The sequence below is a fragment of the Carassius gibelio genome, chromosome A12, assembly GCF_023724105.1.
Source record: "Carassius gibelio isolate Cgi1373 ecotype wild population from Czech Republic chromosome A12, carGib1.2-hapl.c, whole genome shotgun sequence".
NCBI classification, from domain to species: Eukaryota; Metazoa; Chordata; class Actinopteri; order Cypriniformes; family Cyprinidae; genus Carassius; species Carassius gibelio.
In genome coordinates this window covers 18221499-18240435 of record NC_068382.1, presented here as the reverse complement: position 1 = coordinate 18240435, position 18937 = coordinate 18221499, and the positions used below count along the sequence as shown (strand labels likewise).

The 18937-nt window shown below is 35.5% G+C and overlaps 1 protein-coding gene across 1 annotated transcript; it reads right to left on the bottom strand.

The window, feature by feature from the left end:
* Positions 1-3212: 3212 nt before the first annotated feature.
* LOC128025368 (thrombospondin-2-like) lies at positions 3213-18184 on the bottom strand. Its single transcript, XM_052611655.1, has 21 exons — positions 17713-18184; positions 17153-17223; positions 15965-16521; positions 15584-15668; positions 13794-13996; positions 13109-13343; positions 12609-12779; positions 12350-12526; positions 11260-11433; positions 10957-11084; positions 10565-10717; positions 10178-10396; positions 8829-8936; positions 8560-8719; positions 8339-8457; positions 8016-8250; positions 5918-6145; positions 5552-5823; positions 5305-5402; positions 4697-4836; positions 3213-4506 (listed from the first exon to the last, which is right to left on the bottom strand). Exons 2-21 carry the CDS (start codon positions 17217-17219, stop codon positions 4499-4501), a joined length of 3537 nt encoding a protein of 1178 aa, XP_052467615.1. The 5' UTR covers positions 17220-17223; positions 17713-18184; the 3' UTR covers positions 3213-4498.
* Between the last annotated feature and the right edge of the window lie 753 nt (positions 18185-18937).

Sequence of the window (18937 nt, the reverse complement as noted above, 5' to 3'; positions counted from 1 at the left end):
AAAAGTAATTCATTCTGCCAAGAAACACAAAAGCACTAAAATATTGTCACTATAATATCTGCCTACTGGCTTTTAAATAAATCAAAGAAACATATTTTCAAAATGAAGGAGAAAACAAAATAAGAGGCTGGATAATTTTTTCACATTTTAAATAGCAATAGCCCACAGAGATTTGCCCATGAAGTAAATAACAACACTTCGAGAGCCTGCTTTATGTAAAGCTTTTCTAATTTAATCTGCTATCTTCCTTCATGACTTCAACACCATTTTTTGGTGTTTTGAGTGCAGAGCTAATCATCTTCACCTCTCAGACAGACTACTGGCTTGACACAGAAATGTAAAAGCGGCTGGCATTTGAAATGTGCTGAACTTACTCCATGAGAGCATGTGACAATGTTAATATCCTCTTGATCTACCCTAAATCATACATCATCAGTTTGCCATGCCTCTGTACGACAACTGAAAAGATGCATTTGTAATTTAATCTGAAATGAAAACTCGGTCTTGTGGTCCCTCTATTTTCAAAACATTGACACTGGCTCCCTTGCAGCATTAATTCATGTTTATTTGCCTGCCAATAGTGAATTCAGACTGGTGTCTTTGATTAAGCTGTTTACACTCCCATCAAACGCATTTAAACATCAAATGCATTTAAAATAAGTGTGTTATCTTTGCAGATGACTTGCACCAAATTGTTGTGATCTGTACAAACCTTTACTTGAAATAGCCTTAGACCTATAGGACAAATATGCAGATGAGTAAGCCAATGTAATTAAGCATGTATTGACCATAGAGACTGATTAGTGAGAGCTCAACCATTGTTGTGACATTTCAGTTCCTCTTACTCTATATGGTGTCTACAAAACAAGCTGTTATTTTGGGCAGAGCAGATTTGTTTTAAACATCTATAATTATAAGAAATGTTTCTTGAGCAGCAAAACATATTAGAATGATTTCTGAAGGATCGTGTGACACTGATGACTGCTTAAAATTCAGCTTAGCCATCACATGAACATATAAAAGATATTTACATAAAAAATATTTATTTTAAATTGTAATAAATACAAAATAGTCTATTTAATAAATAGAGCCTGGTGAGCATAAAATACTTCTTTCAAAAACATAAATAATACATCTTACTTTCAGGACACCAAACTTTTGAACAGTGAGTAGCCCAATTTAAAAAAAAAAGGTTAATTATTATTATCCCTGTATAAGCACATTTTTAAATGAAAATAAACTGAGATTTTGCCTTGTGCTATTTTTGTCTAGAAGAAGAGGAAACTATTTCTGACCTGTCTCGTTCATAAATTTCAGCTACTTTATTTCTTGCATTTTATCATTTTATTTATATATTTCTGTCACTATGGTTCTTTTTCATAATGATGAATAAGGTAATAAAGAGTGAGATCCAGTGATGCCTTAAAATGTATTTATATGAACAGTAAAGGAAAGATGTCTTAAATTCAAACACTAATCCTAAAATGTTGTCAGATTTATGGCTTTTGTTAGCTTCAGTTCGGAAAAACCTCCAATACAAAAGTCAAGAGAAGAAGATTTCATACCATAATATTGAGTTGGCTTGGACTGAAATGGATCTTTTTTTTTTTGGTATCTCCTTGTGTGTTTTATGTCTTATCATTGCAATATTTAAAAGAAGAAGAAGAGAGAAACGGTTCATCTGAGGTAAATGGACCTTGACACAGTGTTATTGTTCAAAACAGTAAAGAACACTGTGGTCCTGCAGTATCTTGTGTTTCATTTTATTACCCAGAATGCTTCAGTCATACAATATATTGCAAAGGCTTTAGTTTTTAATTTATGTTTTACAGAAACAAACTTAAAAGCTTCCTTTGAGATCTCTTTCTTCCTTTCTCACCGTTTTGTGCCTCACCTATGTCTGATGTCTCCACATGAAAATGACAGCACAAGCATTAGGTTCATCATGGTTTGCTGTGTACTGTGAGCACAGCTGGATCTGGTTATAGGTCTACTAAATAATGGTAACACAACATCCAAGCATTAAGAGAGCATCATTTATGTGCATCTAGCACAAAGATGACATATTTCATGATTCTCTCCAGTTTCAAAAAATTCTCTGCTTTTAAAAACCACAGATTCCCCACATGAAAGATGAACCGAATCAGCCTCAGATACTTCACATGCATGTATCTCTGTCTGTTAGCAAAAAATAGTTTCCCTATGTGGCCCGATCATTAAATTGAACACAGCACTTCCTCTAAATTATCCCCTAATTGCACAGTTGTGTCAGCTGCATGCACACGAAAACACACTTATGCTCGCATATCTTAACCAGGTCAATGCTTTTCAAAATACTTTGCAGCATCTGAAAGCAGTGAAATGTGGGCACTCTTTCAGAGACCAGAATTACTGCAGGACAACATGTCGTCTTAATCCTACCAAGCACTAAATGTTTTCCTCTAAATGCTCCAAAAAGAGCCCAGAGGATCACCAGATGGAAGAGAGAAAAACACTACCAAAATTGGACATGGGACTTCATTTGCATTAATGAATTAAACCACTCATTTAAAATTGGTTTATTTTAAATTAAGAATTGAATCATTAAAGATGCACTTAGTAGTGTCATGAGGCAACCCAAACTCAAAGGTAATATGAAGGTCTAAATTTAAGATTTATGTATATGAATTGCATATAATATTTCCATCCATTTGGATTACACAGTTTTAACAAACTAATGAAATGAATGTGGTGCACAATGTCAGTCATACATAAATGAAGCAGGTAAGATATCTGAAGAATAGGACTAATGAAGTGAATGTATTTTAAAATAACAAATAATCATGTTTATATATTTATCATTGATCAATCAATCCAATTTGCTTCAAACTCGATACATTTCACCTGATGTTTGTTCCACAGCTAGCCACATTTTCACCATGTTTGTGCTTTAAACTACCAGTTTTCACAATGAACAGTTTTATGCTGATTATTAGCAATTTGAATAAATGCAAAATATGGTTATTTTCAAATCAAATCAAACAGATACAAATAGTTGAATAAGTGCAGAAATCTTTTCATTTCTGTATGACTGACATATTTGTCACAATCTTTAAAACAATGAAAAATTCAAACATTATTTATTTTTGTGGCTTTTATTAGGCTACTGAAATCTATCGATTTTGCAATAACTGACATAAATTAAATTTGTATTTTTTTTTATAACTGAGTCATGTAGTTTATTCAATTTTATTGACAAAAGTGAACACATAATTGCCATGAAAAGCACGAGTGATCAAAATAGCAAAAACAACCATCTGTTTGTTAATAAAAACAAGATGATACCTAAAAATGTGATTGGCAGCAAGCAATACACTGTAGATGATTTCTGAAACTAACATCTAATGAAGTGCTCTGTATTGTGAGGTGAATGAAAGGACTGTAAATTAAACAAGTTGACATTTAAAGCATGTACACAAGAGGCGTAATATATCATTCTTAATCAGCTCATAAATACATGAATGTTATATTAAATCTCTCACTGCCAATTTCCTGAATGGTGCTTTCTTATTGAATAATAAGACAGAAAAGAGTGTGCTGGTGAAGTGGAAACCTTCAAAATTGCTGGTTCAATGCCAAGTTACGGTGACCTAGAAACTGGAGAGTTACTGAGAACTCAATCCAGGTTTGTTACCATTGTACCTATGAGAGCGAGAAAAGTCTCTGTGGCTGGGATCACTGAGGACGGGTGTTAAGCGATGGTTACTTACATGCAGGCTCTGTAGTTTAAAAGAAATGTGAAACATACACTTCCTCTTGTCACATTCATTTTCTATGTAGATACTGTACAGTAATAGCCAATGACAAAGCCTTACGGATTTGAATGCAATTTGATAACATATGCAAAACATTCTTTTAAACCTCATCTGTAAAATGTGCCAATGCAAACAAATAAATAAGTATTTACAATTTGTCAGTGAGGGATACATTACAAAAGGAATGATAACTAATAACCAGAAATAACAAAACAAAAACACAAATAAGTTACAGTAGATAGTAGAAAAGGTCTGAATATAATACATCTCCCCTTAATGCTTGCAACGAACACAAAAGCCACAACAAATTTTCTCCACAAAAATCACGAGAATGACATATGAAAGAATAAATGATACTGAATGAAAACTATAAACCCTTAACACTCAGAGCCTTGGGTTCATATTCAAGATGGCAGGACTTAATGTAGCATTACAAAGATTATTTGTGCAACAGGTAACTGAGAATCTAAAGCAATGCTGACCAAACTTTTGTTTTCTTTCATACTTGGCCAACTGAAGGTATATTCACTTCTTGAAGGCACCTCTGGTCTGTGGATCTGAGTTCTTCTCTCATGTGGGCCCTTATTGCAGAAAGTATTTTTTTATTATTATTATTATTTTTTTTTTTATAAAGGCACTACACTGATCCGGTTTTTCCTTGACCAGAAAAGTCCATGACAGGAGATAGAGTACACCAATCACACTCAATTATCTGAAAAAAAAGAAGATAATAATAATAATTATAATAATAATAATATTATTAATATATATATATATATATATATATATATATATATATATATATATATATATATATATATATATATATATATATATAAAAAGGAAGATCACAGATAATTCAAATATATTTTTATCTGTAAATGAAGTGTAAATTTGTTCACCTCTGCATTCATATTTGAGGTCAGAGAAGACGACGGCCTCCTGGGAGAAAACGAATAACCCGATTCTTCCACCTGTAAATGTCTGGTCATAAATAGGTCCTGAGTCTGCCATGATCTGCTTGCCTTCATACACAACAACTCTGGGAGAAAAAAATAATAATTACATATTTTTTATAAACAACATTTTCACATATTTTTTTTATATTGATATGTTATAAAATGTATAGAATATACTACACATTAATTATATTTATAATATATTTGATCAAATGTACATATTTTATATAATTTTATATAATGTAAAAATTCTATTATCTTCTATTCTATTCAAATATATGCATTTCACAAAAATATATATGTGTAGGAAAACAATAGATAGTTGCTGTTTAAAACAATAGTCTATGCCTAATACAACTTTTTTTTAAATATATATTGTTATATAGTATAAAAAATAATAAACATTATATTCATAATGTTATTTATAAAATACTTTACATATATAATTTGTATATATTATATTATATTATATTATATTACAATAAAATGTGTCTTTGAATAGTAAAGGAGATTTACTGTTTACTTGTAATAGTGAAAGTCTGAGTCTGTACCTAATGAAGCCAGTCTTCGGTCTGTGGATGAGATGCCAGCGGTAGGCGGTATAGTCTTTCCAGCCAATATTCTTCGGGTCGTGCCACAGAGTGCGTACCTAAACGATATTGGAGAGCCATCCATCATTTTGAGCACTAAGACAGACAGCACTGCTTTGAATCATGGGAATTAATTGGATAGTTTATTGTTTGTAATGGCATGAAAAGAGAATTAGTCAGGGCTAATACAAGTGAAGGGAGAGTTCACCTGCTGTTTGGTGTTGCCTGTGTGCCATAATGCATTGCGTAGATTTTTCCCAGTGCCCGTGGTGGAGTTGACCACCTTGAGAGAGACGCCAGAGATGCCAAACGCCTTTGATGGCCTTTCTTCCCAGTATGTCTGCGTGATCTGTTTCCACATCACTACGTAAAAACGTCGACTAGACTGGTATCCAAACACAAAACCTGCATAGTCATCATCCCTGTCTGTATTCACATAGAAGGTCCCGCTGAAATCCACAGCGCTGAACTCATCAAAGCCTGTTATTGTGCAGAAAGACAATCGCATTAAAAATCAATACTGGCACGTTTTAGCTTTTTATGTTTGGTAATGTTTCCATTACAGCTCACTTACCCACTGCAATTCCAGGGTCAGAGTTGGCAGTTTGCACGAGCTCTTTGCCCTGGTTTCGGACCACCCAGTTGGGATCAATCTGCGTGGTTCCCTTGGGGTCGAGGTGCACCATTTGAAACTTCCGGAAATCTGTGACACTGATGGCATTGTTTTCCGGGCACGCATCGAAGATATCCGGGACTTTGTCGTTGTCGAAATCATTCTCACAGGCGTCACCACGGCCATCACCTGAGAGAAAACATAAGGACATTAAACCAACTGCTACAGTAGGTTGAATGTCAAAGAAGGTTAAACTAGACAAATAATTATAAACAGATCATTATGAGATTATGAGGTCATATAAAGCCATACTGTATACACCGTTCGTGTTATACTCCATAACTCCAAAGCCACTGATCTTGAAATTTAAATCTAAGCTTGAAAACATTCAATCATTTGATCTGCAAACTACTGGCATCACAGTATAGTCTCAACCAAGAGGTACTTGTCCTTTTGGAAAACAATAGCTTTTCCCAAAGCTTTAGAATTGTCTCTTTAAGCCAACCAAACCTCAAGATCTCCAATCTCCCCATAGACCATGACAGCTTCAGCTAGCACTTCAGAGATCAGAGGGCTGCTGAAATGAAAACTCTTTGGAACGCCAAGGCAAATTTCACCTCATTTAAATTTCAAATCCACTTTATAAAAGAAAACACAAGCAGTAAGCATGGCATGACAACAGAGAACTTTTTCAACCATTATAAGTTTTAGGCTTAATGTCAAGCTGCGTATATCTATGTCTAAAATACCTCATAAAACACAAAAAGATGTGGAGTACTTCCCCGGGATGCAACCCTTCAGCATTTTTGATGCCGAGAAACTTATGCATTTCTTATCTGTCTGCTTTTTATGCCTCCTCTTTGATTTTCTTTTTAATGGGACAGATTTTTGGACAACCCTCATAGGAAATATGAACAACATCCAAAACAACAGACTCTTGCATGACACAAAAATTGAATGCAGGATTGTGTATCAAGACAAACAGGTGTGAGGAGCCCAGAGGGAAATTCTCAACGTTGTTTATCCGTTTTCTCTGGTAATCTGCAGAGCAACTGTCCACGTGATGCCATATATCAATAATTAATCACATCATTATTTTAACACATTCCTTATTCTGGAGTGAAATGGTAAAGACCAGAAATTATATATGATATATGAAGCGAGATATGAAGGGTTCTATAAGACGTTTTAGTGTGGCGCCGGTATATATATATATATATGCATAAAGTATTACTTTATATATATATATGTATATATATATATATATATATATATATATATATATATATATATATATATATATATATGTATATATATGTATATGTATATGTATATATATGTATATGTATATATATATATATATATATATATATATATATATATATATATATATATATATATATATATATATATATATATATATATATGTGTGTGTATATATATATATATATATATATATATATATATATATATATATATATATATATATATATATATATATTTCTAACATGTTTAAATAAGTTGTTCTTATAATTTTATGGGTAATATTTTATACAACATATTTTATAATAAAGGACCTACAATAATCAAAAAATGCAATTATCAACGATAAACATACATATTTTTTATTTCTCATTTGGTACCAATACATCATGCATCCCTAAAAAATATAGGTACCATTTTAAAATAAGGTTTCAATTGTTAACATTAACTACATTAGTGAATGTGACCAATTCTAAAGCATTTATTAATCTAAGTATTTTTATTTTATAAAGTTTATTAAATACTATCACAAATGTATTGCTCAATGTAAGTTATTTTGAGTTAATGCACAGTATTTTTTTATAAAGTTTAATAAATACTATAACAAATGTATTGCTCAATGTTAGTTATTGTGAGTTAATGCACTGACTAACTTTAATTGATAGGAACTTACTGTAAAGTGTTATCAAAATAATCCATTTTTTATTTATTTATTAATGATATATATATTTTTTACTATAAAAAGAGACCAAATTATTTTATGTAGTATATATAACTACCTAAGTAGTGTTTTTACCATCAGAGTCTGTTTGGTCCTTGTTGGAAACTAGTCTGCAGTTATCTCGGTCATCGGGAATGCCATCATTATCATCATCAAAATCACAAGCATCTCCTTTCCCATCTCCGTCGTGGTCGGCTTGGTTAGCATTGCTTATGTACGGGCAGTTATCCATGTTATTTTGATGGCCATCTTCATCTATGTCCTGGTTGTCATCACACTGGTCTCCAATTAGATCGTTATCTGCATCCGTCTGCAAAAACAAAATGGTACATTCATTAAAAAATGAATAAAGATGTTAAAAAACTACAAAAGCACTCAGTTGCCATTTTTCTCCAGACCTGCTGTGGGTTGTGAACTAAGGGGCAGTTATCACACTGGTCTCCGACACCATCTAAATCTGTGTCTTTCTGGTCTGTGTTGTAAATGAGAGGGCAGTTGTCTCGCTGGTTTAGAATCTCTAAGAACAGAAAGAAAAAAAAAGAAAAGGACATGAATCACATCTGTTGCAATCCAAAAAGGGGACACATGGATTATAAATGAGGATCAAGGCTTTTTGTACCATCTCCATCCATATCAATAGAACAGGCATCTCCTTCCCCATTGTTGTCGGTGTCGGTCTGAGCAGGGTTATGCTCATACGGGCAGTTATCACACCGGTCTCCAACATCATCCTTGTCATAGTCATACTGCCTGGGGTTATACATCAGGGGGCAGTTGTCCTGGAAGAAATACCATATACATATATGTGTCTATAGCACACAGTCTATTATACAAGTCAGCAGCATGAAGACAAGTCCATAAACCTCACATGTATTAAATCTGCCTCACCCTTTCATCCACAATTTCATCATTGTCATCATCTTTATCACAAGCATCTCCTTGCCCATCATTGTCAAAGTCCTCTTGACCAGAGTTGGGTAAAGTCGGACAGTTGTCCTGCAGAGATTGCAAAATACAGTTGTAAGTAAGAAACACGGGCCTTTTCACGGTGAAAGCATAAGCAGTGCGTATTTATTCGTAAAAATCATAATCTGACTGAGTAAATCGCAGCCGAAAACTAAAGACTACTAAAATGCAACTTAATGTCTTTTAAAGAAAGCATCTGTCGCAACCTGCATATCTTCCTGAGTGAAAGATTTAGCATTAGAAATTAGGTTCTTCTCCCCTGAACTGCATGTGGTGACACACCTGTGAAATGTAGAAAAACAAGCCACCACAACAAAACAAAATAACAAAATAATGTTTAAAAAAATAATAATTTTCATAATGTATATGAACTTTCTATTCATCACACAACCCTGACATTTTTTTTTCATGGTTTCCACAAAAACCTTAAGAAACACGGCGGCTTAGAACAATTTATAATAATATGAAATGTTTCGTGAGCCCCAAAATCAACATATTAGAATGATTTCTGAAGGATCCCTTAACTGGAGTAATGGCTGCTGAAAATTCAGCTTTGCCATCACAGGATTAAATTACATTTGACAATAAAGAAAACAGAAAACAGTTACTTAATATTGTAATATTTTTTCCCCCACAAAATTACTGTTTTTACTGTATTTCTAACAAATAAATGCCATCTTGATAAGCATAAGAGAATTCTTACAAAAAATCTTTGAATTATTGTTTTTATATAACTACATATGCACACACGCAAGATGTTTTTCATGAAATTATTCTGGAAGCAATCCTTTTTTGAGTGTGCTTTGTGAAACAAAGAAATGTGCCACTAATAGTTATTCATATCAAATCACCCACATACTAGACATTTCAAGCTTCTTTTGCTATGATATCTCAATTCTTCATTCTGTGCATTACCAATTTTTTCCTTTATTTATTATGTGCGCATATTTTATTCTTTATTGCTTTCTCGCTTGGCTCTCTTTGCTTCCCAGGCATCAGCTCTATGATGTCTTGCAGATTCTGGTTCTGGTTTTTCTCCACGGTGTGTCATGACATAATTCAAGCAATTATTAATCACAGGAGAAGAACAATGAAATTATAACTTTTGCTCTTTTTCCCTTTGGCTAAACACTTCACCACAAAGACATTTTAGGGATATAAAATATAAGATTCCAAAAGGCACGATAGACAGTAAACACTGGGCCAAATCAAAACACTCCTCAAGTTCATGGTCAGTGGGCATGATACTGATTAATGTAGTTACGTAGTACCTTTTTGCAATGGTAGGTGGCATTTGCTCCACACACAAGATCCTGGTTGGGCCATCCATCCAAATCAAAGTCCTCTCCGCAGATGATGCCATCTCCAGCATAGCCAATACGGCACTCACACTTGTACATTGGGTCACTGAAGTGACTAAGGAAGATGCATACCGCATACTTGTGGCAACTATGGCTGTTGTCCTTGCAGGGGTTGTAGGGTTCACACACCTATATTCATGGGAAAAAACCAACAACAGCTATTGAAACTTTGTCTATTTAAACACACATGGACCCAGAACTTTGAGAGCTCAATGCTGAAGGTATCTGTTGGGAGAATGGATGTAAATTAGCTGCTCGGTGGTAAGTGTTATGCGGGGTTATGTATATATGACTGACCTGTTTGTTGACTTTAGCTGACTCCACTCCCATGCCGTAGGGCTGAGTCCCTTTGTAGCGCGGGGGGCAGGGGAGACAGTGGAATCCGGGGTCTGTATTCACACATTGCTGTAGGCCACCCACCTTATGACACAGATCTGACACCATATCGCACTGCACACCGCAGAATTCAAAGGAGAGAAATAGAAACATCAAGTGGTTGGCATGTTAAAATAACTGACCCCCAGTCTCCATGATATTCTGACGTCTGGATATGGCTTTTGGTTCCTTTTTCAGTGTAAATATATGTGAGTCAACAGACAGCTATTTGGTTTGAAACCTAAACATGGCAAGTTTAATACTTAGAGTTACAAGTTTGTTCAGAAGTATTTTGATGTAATCATTTTGCTCACCTCATTGACATCTTTACAGAAAGTTCCATTGCCACTGTAACCATTTGGGCAGCGTCCACACTCCCAGGATCCATCAGAAGCCGTGATACACTCGACTCCGGCGAAGCAAGGGTTCGAAAGACAGCCATCTGTAAAATCAACACAGCACTCGTTTCAGTGTAAAACATGACATATTATTCTTTCTTTCTTTCTTAATTTCCATGTCCAATGCTAAGAAAGTTTTAGGTTTTTAGGTTGAAAGGGAAAAGCACTCTATATATGCATATATGCAACATATTTTGGTCACAAGTTTGTTTTTCTCACCAATAGGACACTCTTGTCGGTTGCATACTTCATTTTCAATGGAGTCTCCAAGACACTTCCTTCCTCCATGCTGTGGTTCAGGGCTGTTACACTCCCTAACCCGACTCTTCAGACCCCCTCCACATGTAGCCGAACATGTTTCCCAGAGAGACCATGGACCCCAGCCACCATCAACTAAATGGCACAATATGGGTTACTTTAGATATCCCACCTTAATTGTTTGATGCACAAATCTATTTGTAGGGACTAAGTGCCCCCTTACGGCATCTATGCCATCTGTTTTGTGACCTTATGAAATTAGTATTAATATAATTTTAAAACATAAAGTAGTATGTTGTGTTTTTAATGTGACAAACTCCATCTGCTTGTTATTTAATTTTTGTTTTGTATTAAACTGGTTATTTCGTTTTATTGTGCCATTGTTCAGCGTATGCAATTTTAAAAGAACACAGCACAGAAATTCTAGTGCAGACTTCAAAGAACTGATATTGATGTAATGAAACTAGCTAATAAAACTAGCTAAAAACATATTTACATATGGATTAACTTGGATTTTATTTTGGACCAAATGTTATGTTATGTAATGCCTCCAATGTGTGCTTGCACATTCCTGGCTAATGCGGAAATAACACATAAACACCCCAAATAAGCGGGCACAATACACATAGCATGCCCTTTTCTGGCAGGCACTGCTGTTTAGAAACTAAAAGTTAGCCCAAATCCTAAACATTCATTAGCCCCTGATTGGGGGGTGTTCCCAGTTATCTGCTTTATCATGAGCATCTTTGTCACAATTCTCTGATTGAACAAACTGGCCAAATTGTGTACCGTTCCGCTCTAATGATAATATAACCCCTGGAAAGAATTATATAATGCTCTCAATGTTTTCCAGTTAAGATCTGAACATCAGGATGGATGAGATGGTTTCTTTATGAGCACGTGTGTGCTTGGGCTCAAATTGGGAATGAGCTTTAAGTTTTGTAGGATTGTAGAAGTTAATATTTAACAGCATTACATTTTTTGAAATGCAATACTTTTTTTTCAATTTGACATTAAATATAACAGTGGTGATTAAATACACAATACTCACTCGGACAGGGGTTTGTGTTACAGCTCTGTGTCTCTCGTCCATCACCTTCACAGTCCTTTCCACCTCTTTGTGGAACAGGAGCATTGCAGAGACGGATACGTGTGATCAGTCCCTCTCCACACGTCACTGAGCAGGATGACCATGGAGACCATAAGCTCCAGCCACCATCTTTACGAACTATTAGTGCAAAACACAATGTTATAAGCATGTTACAATGATACACTGCCACTTATCACACATACAGTGGCTGTATTCATACCTCTGCGGTCACATTTTCCCAAACTGCACTTGCGTGTCTGAATCGAGGGTCCAAAACATGTATTGCTTGTGTCATCACAAGAGCGCCCCCTCTGTTGAGTGCCACTTCCACATGTGACTGTGCACCGAGTCCACTCTGACCATGGAGACCAGCCATCTTCACTATCCAATGCTAGACAAAATAAAAAATAAAAAAATACAACAACATAAGAATATATATATACAAATAATATATACAGTATATGCTGCGTGTTTATAGGACTGTACTATATTTAAACAAACAAAAGATTGGAGTCTGTAAGATTGAAAAAAAAAAATCAAGTTAGCTGAATTAAAGCTGAATAAATGTATGCATTTTTAATTTTATTAAAAAATATATTTTGTTTTTTATTCAAGTAGTATTGAATCATGTTAAAACTATTTAAATTGTGTTACCAAAGACATAAATAAAAGGCAAAAAAAAATTGGTTGTACTATATCTCTGTTTGTGCATCTACTTACGAAGGCAAACTGGACAACATTCGCCATCGATGAAGGATGGATTGGCACATGCCACTGGAGGACAAGTGATCTGACGACAAATAACTTTTCCTTCTTGGCAGGTACATTTAGTACAGCTATCTACAATCCAGTCCTCTTTGTCCTCAAACACTCGACCATCTTGCCAGCACATAGCCTGCTCTGAAAGACTCTGCATCTTATTTAGTGCCTCCTTCATCGCCGTGTTTTCTTCTGTCTAAAAAGTTAGTTTGAAACGAATCACAGTTGTTCATCTTCATGCTGCAATGACACGTCATGCAATGCAGTCTTTCCGCACATTCAAACATAACCAGCAGTCAAAATAACTATAAATTTTCATGCATTGAAAATTTTAGCTTTTTTCCAACAGAAAACGTTTAACACAGTGATTTACTGAGCTCACATTTAAGCCACAGTTATGTGGGTAGATACCAAATTATGGTCCAACTATCCTGTTCATGTGCCCACAAAACATAACTGCCATCACATTTCTCAAACATCTGACAAAATCAGTTAACTTCAACAATATGGCATACTATATCTGCGTGTTAGATCTTAGAGGAAAGGTTAGCCTCTCTTTTCTAAATTACAGAAGTTATACAGTAGGTGTTCGATCTTGTTTAGGCGTAGGATAACACAGGTTACAAAGCAACACAACAGGACTCACCACTTTCTGCAGACCATCTATGAGGTTGCTAACTACAACTCTGAGACCCTTGAGCTCCTGGAAGAGGTTGGCCAGCTCTTCACAAGAATGTTCACACATCTGCTCTGAGGAGCTGGTTGCTGAAACATCTGTAATCACGTTGGTGGCAATTGAAGATGGAACATCCACCTCTTCTTCACTCTCGCTGACTACATTCACCTCGACTGAGGAAAGAGAGAAGAAATTCTGATTAGTTTTGCGTGATGAACAGACCAGCACATCATGAATCCAGTCTGGGAGAGCATAAGACACTTCGTTTTGCCATCCCAAACATTTGAAGTACTGTAGTGTATACTGCAATTTCCAACATTTAAGATACTGATCATTAAGTAAAAAGCAGTGCAAATGAGCAAGATCTGAAAAACAAAAACAAAAAAGAAAACTGCATCGGCCATTGGTCACAGAACTGGGTAAGTATAATAATTTGAGCAAGGTGGGATAAGAGAAAGTCTTATAATGTCTGAAAAATTACACACTTCACCTTTAAGGCAAATACAAAGACTGAGAATGCAGACATTGGGTATCTCACAGCGTGACAGCTAAACCTGTTTGCAATAAAGCTCTTTATACACGACACTTAGGCGCTTGAAGATTGTAATAGGATGTCAAATGAAAACGTTTCATTGGCTCCTGTGATGTAACACACATGGAACCGTGAGCAAACTATTTCTAGGCACACAGACCTATCTCAGGAATTCTTGGTCACCGTCTTTAGAAGCAACATTTTATTAACAAATTAACAAGTTATTTTTAAGTAGTTCAGAAGGAATAGTACAATACTAAAGTCTGGGTGGGGAAGTAGTGTGATTTACCCCAATAAACCATTATTAAAAACAAAAAACAACATTTAGATTAGACCTTAATGGAAAAATTATGTGTAGGCTATATTAACATCATGCATAAAGAGGCATTTGTTGAACATGCTCAAGACATTCCAAACATTTCTACATCATGATACTACTTGAGTTTGAACTCCCTTATGTGAAGCCAGGACAGTTTTCTATATTTGTGGAACTCTTTTAATTCTCAGGGGGCTATAGTGTGTGTCTGTGTGTATGTGGCAGTGTGAGTGTGTGTGGTTGCATTCATGTTTAACTTTAACCGCCCTTCCTATCTTCCTGGCCTTATGACCTACTGACCTGTCTATTTGACCACACACATGGTCCGTTTGCTACTAACAAGTTGAAATAATTTAAAAAGAATCTAATGATGAACTACATGCAATATTTGTAAAATTACAAAAACATATCAATCTTAAACCTAAATCACCAGGGCCGATGTGCTCTGAAAACACTTGCAAAGTCAGACGGGATTGATGGATGGCCTATTTAGACAAATACAGGTTTTTAATACATGCACATTATGGCAATACCAAGCTAATAATTTATTTAGTCACGCTGGTTACTGCTAATCTGAGTGAGTGTGCACAGAGGTCTCCACAAGCGTGAGCCAGACTAAACATGTTTATTAAGAGATATAAGTGTCAAGAGCCAAAAACCTTCCCCTGAGCAAAGAGGTTAAAAGTCTGCAGTTTAAGAACCTATTCTTTCCACAGCAACCATTCAGCTGACACTGAAGAAAGCCTAAACACAAAATATTCCAACAAAAGTGGACATCATTATAGAACAAATCCCTTCCTGTGTATTCCTACAGCAGTTCCAATTAAACAGGAACTTCATCTTGATCCCACAAATCTTTTTTGGCTGGATAACAGGGTTAAAAGAATGTTAAGACTCACAAGCCCCTCCTACCTGGGTTTCCAAGATCACATCCCCTGCTCTCCAGAATGTCCTCAAGTGGGGTGTCAAAGATAAAACGTACATTCTGCAGCAAGCCCTGAAAGAAACAACAGCTGTTGTCAGGCTAACTTTGCCAATTTTCAACCATTCACATATATCTCCCAGGACTGGGAAGTTGGATTGGATTTACAGAACACTGGAGGAGCAGCTGTAATTTATTACTCATTTTCCAACAACTTGCTTTGCATGCACTGCTACTACAAATGCCAAATAAATTGCTGTACAAAGAGCAAAAATGTATTTGTTACTATTCTTGATATCCTGTAGCTTATGCCTTAATGATTTCTCCTGGCATGCACTTTACTTTACTTGATAACGGGAGGTCAAACATACCCTAAAATGGCTTTCTCGTGTGGCCCCTTTGGCCACATACATATGACCACCTGTGGCGCTCAGGTGTTCATAGAAAGGTTCATCTAGAATAAAGCTATCAATAAGTCCACAACCAATGTACAAAGTTGCCGTCTCTCCATGCACATAGAGTGTTAGATTCTTCCACTGTGAATCCGAGAGGTCTACATCCTCAAAAGAGATCACATTGCGTGAGCCATCAGCCCACCAGTACACCAGATCTAATGTGTTGGTTCTTCCGTCTGAAACAACTTCAAACTGTCTGCGCTCTCTGGGGCCTTCCAGTGCAAGAATGGTTCCACGGGATGTCCGGTCCTGGCGCAGAGTGGCGGTCAGAATGAAGCCTTCATTGTTTTGAATCTGCAAAAGAAGTTTTTGTAGCGCAAAGGAGCTGACTGAGGGGAGCTGGTCGAACCGGATGAAGCGATATGCTGGAGCATCGCTGTCCAGGCCTTTAAAAAGCTTCACACCGATAGTCTTGTGTGTGATCCCACTGGTTTCAAACATGTCAAAAACTGTGTCATCTTCCAGTTCTGCATCTAAAAATGGGTACATGTTTTGTTATTTTACATTTGATTCATCTATATTCAATTTGTCACTATATACCACATCTGACTCCATGTTTATTGAACCATATGGAATGTTTTACACCACAGGACCATTTAAGGTCAAAAAAGGCAAAAAGGTGAAAAAAGATGGTGTAACACTGAAATTATGACTAGTCACAGGACATACGAAACATGCTTTCCCTTGTATACAAAAACACACACACACACACATGTTTGTTTTTGTAAAAAGTGGGAACATCCCATTTACTTTCTCCAAAAAACTCATTCTGTATGATTTATAAGCGTTTAGAAAAATGGGGAGGTGGGTTATGTCCTCATAAGTCACCCTCTCCTTGTAATACCTGTGTCATATCCATGTCATTATACAGAGTTGTGTCCTGATGTGTCACAAAAACATGCACAAACACACACACACACACATGTATAAACATCACAGTAAATATTATATATATATATATATATATATATATATATATGTATGTATGTATGTGTGTATACATATATATATATATATATATATATATATATATATATATATATATATATATATATATATATATATATATATATATATATATAGACAGTAAGTATACAGTATTACCTTGAGATTTTACGGAGGTGTACAGAAGAAAAAGGGCCAACACTCTGAGACATCTTCTGAGAATCATTTTTCTATGGATAACAATGGTAACAAAATATTAATTTTTCACATTTATTAAATTACCTGCCCCACAGTGGCTCTGCTCTACTGAAAATAAGGAGACCTCACCTAGCATTAAAATACATTATTAGACATGCCCAAATTTTTCAAAGAAATTTCCGTCAGTATTTTTCAGGGCACAATCCTTGAGATTTCAGTCCCACAACCAATATTGTCTTGGCGTCCATAATTTTTTTATTTTTTTGGTGATTACACTCGTCCTAAGTACATACAATAAATGATGATACTGTAGCTACTGAAAAATGAGAGCTGCTATGGTTACCTGTTCACTCTCTTGCAACGCGTTCTACTTGGCACACTCTGGCAAAAATATTGTGGTTAAGAATCAGCCGTAAAAAAACACTGTTAAAACGCATTTATAGACTACACACTTTTAACAACCCACGCCACATTTGTTTTGCCTTCAAATTAACCAGATATATGACAAGCACCTCACTTACCCCGAACCAAAGGTGAACTCCGTTTATTACAGCAAAAAAAAATCTATATCTATATATATGTATGTACAAGACGAAAATATCTATCCGCGCGGCTCCTCAGACAGTTCCACAATGGTAAACCCAGGATAACGATCAAAAATTCAGTGCGTAAAACCTGGAGATGCCACAGGTCACCAAGCGCAAAGTTTAAAATTCGCGCACGAAGCAAGTTGCACGGTTCACAGAGGACTGCAGTGAGTCATGAGGTGTTAGTGCACAATGTCTTTATGCTCCAAAGATGATACGTGATAAATCCAGATGATTTCGGACTCACGTGCAGCCTCCTCACAACTGATATATTTCGTTTCAAAAGGGGAGGGTTTGGGGTGCCGGAGGAGGGGTGCGGGTTGTTGCTGTGACAGCCAGTTTTCATTAGCTAATGCACGCCTGGCCCGGGGTAGGGGTGAAGACCAAAATGTAAGCATAGGTATGTGAGCAGGCTAAAACTGAAGTCCGGTTTATTAAAAAGCAATAGAAAAAAAAAATAAGTGTCAATGGACAAATGCCAGATACTTCACACTAAATATCTAAATAGAGAGAGAAAGAGAGAGAATATGTACAGTATACAACTATAACGTTATTTATAAATAAAAAAAACAATATGATAATATAATACATAATAATTTTGCATAAATAATGCCACATAAATATTCAGACTAACAGACAGACTGACAGAAAGATAGACAGGCATATAGATAGATAGATAGATAGATAGATTAGGTGAAACAAATCTCTTGTGCATTTAATCTCTCTTGAATTTTATCATGAGGATTCACGAGGATTTAATAGTAAAAACACTTTCTGAAAAAAAAAAAATAGAATAAAAAATAGAAAAAGAATGAAACCAAACATATAATAAACCATTGCATATAACACATCTTATAAGGATGGACTGCAAATTCTGAAAAATACTGAAAAACATATTTCATGTTTTCTGTACGTTTTTTGCCCAAGGCCCATAAATAAGCATACTTTAAACCAGTAGTTTTCAAAATGTATAGCCTATATGTAGCCTATGAAACAAAGTTAAAGACTCAAGGAAGAAGGAATAGCAAATCGGCAAATGTAACTTTAATAACAAAATAATATATACAAACAATAAAATGAAGGTAAGCAGCAGCCACATCGCAGCAGACTCCAGTGCTTATCTTTCTCTCTGTGTTTGCACTCTTGAGAGCTTCAAAAG